The following is a 12,213-nucleotide window of genomic DNA, read 5'->3' as shown; positions in this document are numbered from 1 at the left end:
GCGCGGGCTGGGCGGCCATGGCGCACGGGCCCAGCCGCTCCGCGGCATGTGGGATCTTCTTGGACCGGGGCACGGTCCCCTGCATCGGCAGGCGGACTCTCAACCACTGCGCCACCAGGGAAGCCCGAGGTGCGATATTCTTGATTTATTTGAGGAAGAGCCAGGGGGTGTGTGTGGCTTGGGGCGAGTGGACGTCCATTTTGCTGCCTGCTATGGACGGCGCACCCTCACGTCTGCTCACGTATTAGAAGTGGCTCTAGTAACACTGTCCTACGGCACGACAGACACACTTGCACTCAACTGCTGGGTTAGGAGCGGGGATTGTGGACAGTGGCTGGGAGCTGCATCTTGAGGATGAAATAAGTTAATGTATATAAAGCATACATTGTAATGCATATGATAGGGATGAAGCATAGAATGCATGTAAAGTATGTAATATATAAGAAGAACAACGCCTTGTACGTAGTGCTACGGAAACTTTAGCTTTGTTCCCTATCATCACCTGAGCACCGTTACCTCCATCCTGCCCCGAGAATCCGGGAGCAGAGCAAAGGTGTGTGACCGTAGCTCTTTCCAATCCTCAGTAGAGTTGCTTTTGTTATTTCCTGTGCACTCTGGATTCTACATTATCAGGAAAGGCTCTTACGTAACTTCTTTGTGAAAATTATTTCTACCACGTGGCCAGAAGGCGGCCTGGCTTGCCCATGCGCTGTTTTACAGATTCCATTTCCACGTCTGGAATGAGAAAGCAATACACACAGTTTTATTTTTAAGACAAAATGTAAAAACCATGTTGGTGCCGATGTGCCTTGGAGGAGTGCTGGTCATCATAGCTAACGTGTATAGTAAGTTAACCAAATGCCAAGCACCGTTCTAAGCCCTTCCATGGATTCTCTTAATCCTCCCAGCCCCGTGAGATAGGTATTAGTATTAACTTGTTTTCCAGTTGAGGAAATGGACGCTTCAGAATGTTTCTAGAATATTTCTGTAACCTCCTGCAGGGCAGCTAGCAGGAAGGGGAGCCAGGTTTTATAGTACATCGTTTGGCTCTACAGCTTGAAAATGTGGATAATCCAAACTCATTTCTGCTGTGATTTGCGTTTCTCCCCATGGGCTATTCTTTGAAGGGTGTTTCATAGATAGGAAAACCCGGGAGATAGATTCGTTTTTCTCAGTCCGATACTGAAATGAGTTTTCTCTTCTTTGCACACACGTTACCTGGGCCAAGAGAGCTGAGGGGCGGCAGGAAGAGGTCACCAGATGCCAAAGGTAAAATCAGGTGTGGGCTTTATTATTCACAGCAGAAGATGAGTCACAGATGTGCAGTGGTTCCTTGAAATCCATTTTGGATTTGGGGGTCCAACCCTGAGTGCTAAGGACCGATGCCACCCTCTGCAAATAGTCATTATTTTATGTTCCTGACACCCAAGTTACTACAAGTTGGTCTGTGAGGGCATTTCCTACTGTTGAATTTTAGTAACCCCAGGTCTTAATCTTACTATCAGCATGACCAACCTGTTTATTTGAAAACAGAGGCAAATGCTGTGTAATAGTTATCTTTACTTCCCTTTTGGTTAAGTTTTGGGGAGATGTTTATCTTTTCACTGCATTGCCCCAGACTGCTTTTTATTGACGTTAGTGATTCTTCTTTATTTTCTCTTCCCTCCGGCACGTTTGCTATCTTGGTTAGGTAATTTTCTGAGAAAATGTCTGAGGTTGTCATGTATCAACTTCAGTTACGAAGAAACAAAGTGCATGGGCTTAGTGACAGCTTTTCTGTGAGAGGACTTAGCACCTCTGGGTTAATACATGTATATCAGCTGCAGCTTCACTGTGGGCTAAAACTTGTTGTTTTAACACGCTTGGCTGTGTCTGCATTCCTCCCTAACTTAAAATCTGTATGAAATCAACTGTCACTAAAAAGGGATTAAACAACTAAAAATATTTATTGCGGGAAATAAAAAAGTTAACCAAAGTATTTTATTGATACATTCTTGGACAATATCACAGAATTGAAAGAAAATGGAAAGGGGTATTGTTCAGCGAGGGTGTTTTTCCACTAAATTGGCACATGAGCAGCAGAATTAACGAAAGTACTTATTACAAACAGTAGAAAACACACATGCTTTTTGTTTTTAAAGTCCTTATCACACTGGTCAGTCATAGGGGGGCGTGAACCAAACTTCAAGACATGAAAAATCCGTATTCTTTTCTTCAAATAGCTTAGTCATTATTAAAATTATTGCAAAACACCCATATCCTAATTAAAATAACAAAGGAGAACACAAATACAAATATTGAACATAAATGATTAATGTGTACTGTAAAATACGTTACTGGCATGCATTCCAAAGATCAAGACCTCTCTTCCGTTCGGCCAATACCTTTCTTCCATGTGCCCTATCTTATACCAGAGCTAGGTGGGGTATACTTTCTCAGCACAGTTTTTGGTCTTTAAATATCTTTTTTGTCTTAAAAAAAGTAACGTGATTTGCAGCGGTACTATAATCATAATTATACAGTCATGTACATACATTTTTCATTTTAGTCTGCTGAGAGCTTTTTTAAAATTTTAATTGTTTTAAGGTTTTCCCGAATATCCCGCCATCTGAGAGGATAAGGTTCTATGGAAAGAGGGCGTTCGGAAACAAACAGTGAACTGAGGTACAACATTGGATGGCAAAGTGCAAAAGTCCTCACAAACTGTACAGAAAATTTCAAAACCTTGCAGCCTGGAAGTACAGACATAGAAAGACAGGTCAGCCCCGAAACAGTCACTAAGGCTCTCAGAGGTTCACCCCAAAGAGCCTAGGTGGGACTTGAGTCTCAATGCTCCCTTTGGTAGGGAAGGTCCAAAATTGCAGCCAAGTTGGCAGTGCTCTTGCCAGTGACTTATTAAGCCAAGATAAAGTAAGAATATTTCATAAAGCAGCTGTGTAGGACACTTGGATCCTCTATCATTGGTCTCCCAGCCGGGGATGCTCCTCCGGTGATGGGCAGCGGGCAGGACCAAAAGAGTCCTATGCCAGGTTGGGTGACAAAATAACTGAGGGTCTTCCTCCTCCAGGGTTCCGTGGAATGGAAACGGTTAGATAACCAGGTTATTATAACTGACATACTTCTTTTTTGCAGCAGGGCCTGAAAGAAAAATGTGAAAGCGTCAGTCGTGACAGTGACTCTATTTGCAAAGGGAGAAGCAGAATTAGATCTATGATGACTTGGGTGCCAGGGCAAGATGGGACAATGCAAATCGTGCTGGATTTCTTTGACTACTTGTAGGATTTTGTCCACTAAAATCTGCTGTGCCCAGCAATTCTCAAACCATCTGGGTTCTCTATTCTGAAATATCTCCAACCTCCTTTTTTATGGTCCGTACCGTGAATAAATTTATCAGTCCGTGTCATGCTTTCGAGTTAGCTCAAAGGACCCACCCATGTTGCAGTAAATTTCCTTTTGTGATCTTGTCCCAGACCTCCTCATAATAAATGGCCTTTGCTTGGCAAAGGTCTGTCCCGGGTCACTGGAATTAATTTAGGTTGGCTACAGATTAGACCAACCAGAGTGCCTTCACTGGTTCTGATTTACACAGTCAAATTACTATCGGTTGACTTTCATAGTGTTCTCATCAGTAAGTTGTAAATGGTAATTTGCAGAATTGTTTCCAGCAAGGTTTGAAGCTTACTTAAATCTGCCCAGAATTTCAACATGCACAGGCTACATTTGTTTTTCTTAAATGTACACTACTTTCTTTTTGTATTTGATACAGCGATTTCAGGACTCAACTTCACGCACTCCCTCACTCATTCATTCATTTATTTTATTCAGGTATCTGTCAGCTGCCTACGATATGGCAGACAAGAGGCGAGGCACTGGTGAGCAGCTGATGAGTCAGTCAGACCCTTTCCTGTCCTTGTGCTGGAAATAAAGACACCAAGATCCCAAGGTACATCCCTGCTTTATGTTTTAGTTCTCTATACCTGCTGTCATGAGACATGCTTTGTGGTTTTGCATCAGCTTCTGTTGGACACAAGATAACCATCATGTAGCATTTATTGATGATTTTACTTACTGTTCTTAGGTTCTAAATTCTTTTGTTCACTTAACACAAACAAGTTGCAAGAATTCTTCCAGAACTCTTTTTTTTTTTTTTTTTTTTTAATATATTTATTTATTTATTTGGTTGTGCTGGGTCTTAGTTGTGGCAGGCGGCTGGGATCTAGTTCCCTGACCAGGGATCGAACCCGGGCCCCCTGCATTGGGACCGCAGAGTCTTAACCACCGTGCCACCAGGGAAGTCCCCAGAACTCTTAAGTAGGGATTTCTTTGTGAATTTAGAGGCAGGGAGAAGCCACAGTAACATACTAGGAGAGGGTCTGTATCTGAACTTTGAGAAATGCAGCCAGTATGTTACAGAAGTATATAACAACAAGACTGATCGTAGGTTCTGGATTAAATATTGAGACTCTCCTGACAAATTCTGGTTTGAAGATGCAGGCTCATTTCTCTAGTCAATCATGTTGCATTTATTAACTAAAATTAGAATGACAAAATTATGTTATTGTATTATTATATCTTATATATATTATAATTATATGAAATTGAGGGTCTCCTGGAAAATCCGTCATGAGACTGGTCACTGTGAGTCCTCAGTTGATAAATGCATGGCTTCATCAATGCCTCGGTCTTCTAAGAAGGTTCTCATTGTTATCACAGCCTTCGTTGTCGTCAGTGATATGCTTGGTTTGAGGACGTGTAGGAAAACTTTCTAAAGATTTTTTTTTTTTTTTTTTTTTTTTTTACCCTGAAGTCTATTTACAGTGTTGTAGCTAGAGAACCCCAGCTTGACAGTTGCAAGAAATAGTCACAGCATGCCTTGTCAAAGGCCAACATAGTAATTATCCTCAGGACAAAGGGAAGAGAAACAAACACAAAACCCAGAAGCTTATACTGACCTAATATCTAAGACAACCTCTATTGCATGGTTAATTAAGATTATTTTCTATATAACCTTAACTGTCTAGTGAAAAAAGCCAAACGTATTTGAAATTTCTCAAACAGTTTACTTTAAAACACCAATTACTCAGAAAGAATCTTTGTCGAAAGAGTAAGAAACCTAGAAAATATTGTCCATGAATTGCAAATCTGAGCATTTGTTTGCATTAAACTATAATCAAGATGAGGTTATATTAAAAAAAAAAACTAGAAGTGATGATAATAACGGGAGTTCACTGTTGCTTGGCATGGATTATCTTCTTGTGTTCTCTGGTAACCTTGAGATGAGGGCTGATGATGCTGCATTTGGACTCACCTGACTCAGGGTCTGATTCAGCTCTAGCGCTTACTTGAGATATGATCTAGACCGGTCCCATGACACTGAACTTCTTTGAGCCGTTGTAAAATAGGTAGAATAATTGTCACCCTGCGGGTTGTTAATGGCACAAATGTATGAAATATCCTAGTTTCTCATCTGATAACATAATGCATAGATGTATTTTTAAATTTCTAAGTTCTGTATAGATAATTAGCCCCAGTGCATGCTTTCTTTGCAGAACAGCTGAGAGACATGGCAGCAAAATGATAATGGAGTTGTGTAAATCCTAGAATGACAATTTCTTTCTTTTCCTTTTTTTTTTTTTTTAAGAGCAGAGAAAGGTTTACTGCAGGGCCAAGCAAGGAGAACGGGTGGCTCATGCTCAAAAACCCCGAACTCCTAGAATGACAATTTCTGTACTTTTCAGAGCACTGACCAACGTATTGGAATGTTTATTTTTAAACCATTGTAGCCTTATGAGTAAATAAAATAAATGTCTGTGGTGTCTGCTAACTCCATTTATTTGAATAGCAATGTAGTTTATGGCCTAGGAAAGAAAATTGCTTAGCTCTAAATAGTCGTGCAGTGAAATACTCTCTAGGGAAATAGGCTTTTTATTGTTAAATAGCTACAATTTTTTTCTTTTATAAAATTGTAAAAAACTGTAAGTTTCAAGGAACGACAGGAATGTAAGGCATGGTCCCTACTGAATTTTAAAAATTATCCTTATCAGAAGTTCTCAAAGCAAGGGGTCTTGAAGGGTTGCTGTTTACAGTGAGGCAGTGCTGTGGACACTGGTTTCTGGAATGAATTACTAACACACCCTTGCTAGTTAAGAAAGGTCAGACATTCCAACTTATTCTTGGCGTTTTGTCACAGTCAAGCTCAATTAACTTCAGTGCATTAGTTGTTTTCTCTTTAATTTTCTCTGAGCCTTTCTGTCCCACAAAAGTTTCTCAAAGTGTGTTCTGTGAAGTGCTTGTCACTCAGATTGTAGGAAGTGAAGGATAAAAGACAGCAATGGAGAAGAACTTGAGTCTAATGGATACTGTAAGAAACAATGAATTATGGGAAACGGTGAATAAGTAAAATTAAATAGGGCTCTTTTCTGTACCCCATATTTAGTTTCTTATTTTTTAAATAACAAGGAATTCTATAGTTTAGTAACAAAGACTGTGTGTTTTCCTGAGCTATTTTAAAAATTTTATATGTGTGTGTAGATATGTACTTATCAAGTGTGTGTGTGCAAAGTGATTCAAACAGCTATAGAAAGTGAACACAATATATCACAGTCTCCAAAATAAGACGTTAACATATTGACATCTTTGCTCCACGTGCCGCTCCATCCGCCCGTGGGAAATAAAGCAGGGTGGAAGCTGCCCGGGCACCCCGCAGACTTGCCCATCCCCGCTGCCAGTCTTCTCCTGCCCCTCCCCCCCAACCAAGGCTACCATTCTCACATTGGTCTGGGTCCTTCCCAATGTGGTTTCATACCGCTATTGTGTTGTTGCCCATAAACTACAGATAGGCATTGCTTTGTTTTTTATTAAATATCCCCCCAAATGGTATCATTCTGCCCATAGTCATTCACACACTGTTTTTCATATAACTTTGGGGTTTTAAGACTTATTTATGTTGATTTGGTCATTGTAGTTACGGTAGAGTTTTCTTTTATCAACACGGAAAAGTTTCTCTAACTCTTTTCTTACTGATGGACTCTACTTTCTGTTTCCAATAACAAACAACGCTAGCGTCTGAAAAACAGCATCAGTTAGAGTTGGGTAACAAAGCTATAGACCAGGAGAAATTATTTGCTACATATTTAACTGACAAACGATTGATACCCCAAATTTTTGAAATGTATAAAAGACAACTTAATTTAAAAAGGAAGGTATAAAAAGGTGATTTGTAGTGAAGAGGAACAAATGAAAAATGCTCAGCCTCATCAATTTGAAAAATACAAATTAAAAGCATAAAGGGGCTTCCCTGGTGGCGCAGTGGTTGGGAGTCCGCCTGCCGATGCAGGGGACGCGGGTTCGTGCCCCGGTCCGGGAGGACCCCACATGCCGCGGAGCGGCTGGGCCCGTGAGCCATGGCCGCTGAGCCTGCGCGTCCAGAGCCTGTGCTCCGCAACGGGAGAGGCCACAACAGTGAGAGGCCCGCGTACCACAGCAAAAAATAAATAAATAAATAAAATAAAATAAAATAAAATAAAATAAAATAAAAAAGCATAAAGAAGGCAGTATTTCATGCCCGTATCCTTACAAAAGAAAAACACGTGGTGATGCCACAAATTGGTGAGGGTGTGAAGAAGTAGAAATTCTTAGGCCACACTGGTGGAACCTGTAGATTAGTAAGATCACATGGGAGACATGTTTGGAAATATCTAGAAAGGGAAAGATAGCCATACCATGGACTCAGCAATTTCCTTAACTGGTTACCTCCTGCTCTTTTCTTGGGCTGTTGTTTCCCGAAGTCACTTTCTCCAAGGAGCCTTTCCTGACCCCCTGAATTCAAGCCACGTGTCCCTGCTCCTCTTTCGTGGCCTTTCTGTTTTTCCTTTGTCGTCCTTAACACACCCAGGGTGCATCACTTTTTCTCATGTTCACAGCATTAGCTCTCCCAGGACCTTTTCTTCCAACTGCCTAGGGAGTGTGTCATGCACACTGCTCAATATTTATTACTATATGTAATAATATATGTATTATTTAGTATGTGTTATCATAGAAGGGCCTCTGCTCTCTGAAGTTCTTGTCAGCTCTACGAGGATCCTATGGGGGAAATAGACCACAGAAAATACGTGGGAACATCATGCACTTTGCCATCATCTTTTTCCCTCCGTGTCCCTGTGGTGCTATTATGTACAAAGCTAACCACTGTTATAGCTCCTCAGATTTCATTTGTAAGTTAAACCACAGCACTCTCTTTTCCCACTTTAGCATCCAAGGAGGGCCACAATAGCCCAGCTAAAACTGAGAAATCAATTTTCAATTCTGCCATGAAAGGAGTCACTGAACATTTGTGTTTCTTTAAAAAAACCTAATTGGTGCTTTAAGATGTAGAACGTCAAGCACAGGTTTACACAGTCCTTAAAACATGCATTTAAGGCAAATATATAAAGTCTCTGTTTTGAAACATCTTTCAGCTTAGCCAAGCTAATATCTGGGTAATTTGATTGAGGCTGTATACGTTTTGCCTTGGAAAATAAAGATGCACCGAATTACTGCATCACAGATCTCTGCTTTTTCTTATGCACTTTGCCTGGGCATTGAAACACTTTTGTGTATTTGCAGTTTCAGTATATTATGGATCCCAGCATTCTGGAGCATATTATGGATGCAGTGCAGTGATGCATCCAATATTGAAGCTGTGCATCAAAGCCCTTCTTAAGGATGATGTTATAAATAAGGCGATAGTGACAAAATAGTAGCAGAACGGTACTTAGTGATCACAGATGAAAAGCTGGAGCTAAAATCCAGCTTTACTCTTACTCTTTTTGGGGCAGGAGATTCACAGTCCACCATCCTTCATTCATTTCATCACCTGTTACCAAGAGTTCACAGTGTGCTAGTAGTTTGGCTAAAAATCGGTGGCACAAAGCTAGGGAAAAATAGTCTGTATCCTGGAACATTTCCTAGTTCAGTGCAATTCAACACATATTTTTGGGCACCTACTATGTGTCAGACACTATTATAGGCGGGGCGATATAGCTGTGTTACACTGCGGTGCAGTTCCTCTTTTTATGGCGCTTATATTCTACTACAGGAAGGCAGATCGTTAAAAAAAAAAAAAAAAAAGAAAGAAAAGTAGATACAGCCACTTCTTATTATTCACAGTTGCTGTATTCTATGAAGTTGCTGTAAACACTGAACTAGTGGATACTAAACCATTGCTCCTAGGGGAGGTACAGGGCCAGGTTCCTGTGAGCCTCAGGTCACGACATTTTTGTCAACCAATCAATACATAACCTTGTGGTATGTTTGTTTCTGTTTAAAGAAACTTTGTTTAACATCTAGTGTTGATTCATTACTATTGAACTCATTGTCAGTAGGACTACAACCCATGCCTGAACAAAGCTTATCTAACGTGTGTCTTTTTCTCCGTAAGGCACATCACAGCCACCCTGCGCTTAAGGAACACTAGACAGCACTGCAGCACTCTGCCCAGTGTAAAATCACCCAAAGAAGTACAAAAATGTGAAATACAGGTATTAAATAGACTGCAAAAACACACTTTTTTTTGCACATGGGAGCTGAAACCCTTGTCGGCCTGAGCTTAGAATGTGTACGTCCAGTGACAAATATGCTCTACCTATGTCCACAAACAACTGCCAGAAAACACCACAGTGTAGGTTTTGGTGATACAAATCAGTCTTAGTGGGTAGGTGAGTTTGCAAATTGGGAACCCGTGAATAATGAGGATCAACACAGTGATGATGTCAGACGATCTCAGACACCTGGGGAAAGGCTGCCAAAGGGGATAGAGAGGGATTGGGCAAAGGTCGCTGACCTCAGAAAGGTGGCAGTTGAGGTTCAGAGGGGGATGCCATTTGAGCAGAGTTTGGAAGGAGATGAGAGGGAAGCTGTGCAGATACTTGGATCACAGAGTGATGGCAGGTGCAAAGGCCTGAGGCTAGGCTGGCAGCTGAAAGGCCAGGATGCTGGAACAAAGACAGTGAGCAGAAAGGTGCGTGGAGGATAACAACCCTGGCAGGAGGTGGTATCACTAACGTGCGCACAGAGGAACGGTGGAAAATCGTGCCTGAGGCCCTCAGGAGAGCTTTCAAAGTAGAGGGAATATGGAATCGTGCTTGAGCAGTGAATTGGAGACACTTCCCTGCCTGGGGACATGGGGGTCAGGGCACAGGTGTTGAACACTCCACCTGGAGGGTACCGCGTTAGCTTTTTCTGTGAGGAAGCTGAGGGTTTAGAGAGAATAGCAAAAAGTTTGAAGAGTTCAGCCTGTACAGGGCTCACGCAGAGAAGAAAGAATGCTGGAAGAGATGGCAAGTGTATTTTCTGCTGCCTATAAGGTTCTGGGTATTAGGATGAACTGTGAGAATTCAGTGCCAATATTTGAAAGAAGGAGAGAGGGTTCCAACAGTAGCCTGAAGGATGGATTGGAAATGGGATAGAGGTAGAGGATAGTAAGTGCAGGAAGGGAGATCAGCTTGGAGGTGATGGAGTGATTAGGATTGTGTTTGTGTTAGGTGGAATTCCAGGACAATACTACAGTGGGGTTCTTGATGAGGAAGCATCTCCTGGGGCGACGTTTGCCCTCACCACCACCATGCTCTCTTGGGGGATGAGAACATGAACAGGAGCCTCCTTGGCCATTGTCATGGAGAAGCATCCTTGAGGCCTGAGCTATATTGTTTTTTTGTTTGGTTTTTAATTTGGGAGGGACTGTGTGTGACATGGCAGTCCAGTTCTGTTGAGTTGTGTTCAGCTGACTCTTGTTTCGTGGCCGCAGATCATAGAGGACCAGTGGGTTCAAAGGAGAGGAAACCAGAGAAGACTTCTGACCTAGGCAGAGAAAAGAGATGAAGGAAACCTTAACGTTCCTTCCTTTCTTGGAATCCAGCTGAGTTTAACTTTGTGGGCAAAAGGCAGGGCTTGAGGACTGAAGCTCTGTCCCGAAATAAAGATGGCTGGAGTATCGCAAAGGACTGTGTATTTGCGGATCCGGGCTTTGGAAGATGGAAGGATTAGATTCTACGACAGGTAATAGAAATTAGGCGAAGCTTGGGCTTCCCTGGTGGCGCAGTGCTTGAGAGTCCGCCTGCCGATGCAGGAGACGCGGGTTCGTGCCCCGTTTCGGGAAGATCCCACATGCCGCGGAGCGGCTGGGCCCGTGAGCCATGGCCACTGAGCCTGCGCGTCCGGAGCCTGTGCTCCGCAAATGGGAGAGGCCACGACAGTGAGAGGCCCGCATAACGCAAGAAAAAAAAAAAAAAAAAGAAATTAGGCGAAGCTTCACTTCACAACAAATATACAGCAGATGTCTACTAAGTGCTAAACACTAGTTGCTGGGGATACAGAGGGAATAAGACATTCCCCTGTCCTCAAGGAGCTCTCGGTCTAATAGGCCAGATTCCCAAAACTATGTACGTACACATACATATGTAACAAAATGAATGAGGGATGCTAAGTCTTTGGTTTGAAATTAGTTGAAACTAATGACAGGGAGCCTGCTCATGTGTCTGTCTGACAGTCCTTAAAGCTTCTCCCTTTGGCTTTATGCTTTCTGCCAGGACTTTTCCTCCTTCCTTCTGAGACAGATGCAAAGTGTTGAGGAGCCTGGTATTCCTGCCCCGATCTGTTTCCTGGAGCGTGAAAGTCCTCTGATCTTCATGGCTGTAGGGCAGTTCTTCTCGTCACCCAGTCAAAGGCAACGGGCGAGTTGTATGTCATAGAGAATGGTCAGGAGTAATCACAACTATTAGTTGAAGGAAGAGAAAAGAGACTTTGTATTCAGATGAAAGATGCATGGAACAGAGCCCTGGCCATTCCACGCCTGAGTAGAGACAGGGGCTTCTACTGAAGAAACTGAAGGGGAGCCCCAGAAACTGCTCGTGGCTGGGGTCCAATGTTAGCGAGCCTGCGTCTCTCACTCTGGGCTCCCGTTACCAATCACAACCACACAACCTGTGCTTGACTGTTCTCATTCCGTGTTTTCCACCTTCATGGTTCTCTATAGCAGTGCTTTCTCTCCTCCTCTTTTCTTATACACATTGCAAATCTGTTACTGTGTTTTGTGTAGGGTGGATTGAGATTGTCATTGAAGGTTAACCCCTTCGATGCCAATCTCAATATTAGGTTCAAGGTGTTTAAGATTATTTAACAATCCCTAGGGAGATCTATCAAATTCCTAATTTTTTTTTTTTTTTTTTTTTTTTTTTT

The 12,213-nt window shown here is 42.3% G+C and overlaps 1 protein-coding gene across 2 annotated transcripts in view; it reads right to left on the bottom strand.

Annotated features, from left to right (window-relative positions):
- Positions 1-1,922: 1,922 nt before the first annotated feature.
- Positions 1,923-12,213, bottom strand: part of GRM7 (glutamate metabotropic receptor 7) — a 585,198-nt gene continuing 574,907 nt past the window's right edge. The window contains exon 9 of one of the 2 annotated variants that reach the window (XM_007463707.1): positions 1,923-3,138. In XM_007463707.1, the coding sequence (XP_007463769.1) occupies positions 3,089-3,138 (50 nt within the window). In that variant the 3' untranslated portion in view covers positions 1,923-3,088. The remainder of the gene's footprint in view (positions 3,139-12,213) is intronic. The other variant, XM_007463706.1, reaches the window with a different exon arrangement.

The sequence above is a fragment of the Lipotes vexillifer genome, unplaced genomic scaffold (genome assembly GCF_000442215.2).
Source record: "Lipotes vexillifer unplaced genomic scaffold, Lipotes_vexillifer_v1.1 scaffold1387, whole genome shotgun sequence".
NCBI lineage: Eukaryota > Metazoa > Chordata > Mammalia > Artiodactyla > Lipotidae > Lipotes > Lipotes vexillifer.
Note: the sequence above shows the minus strand (reverse complement) of the source record. Positions and strands in the feature narration are given on the sequence as shown.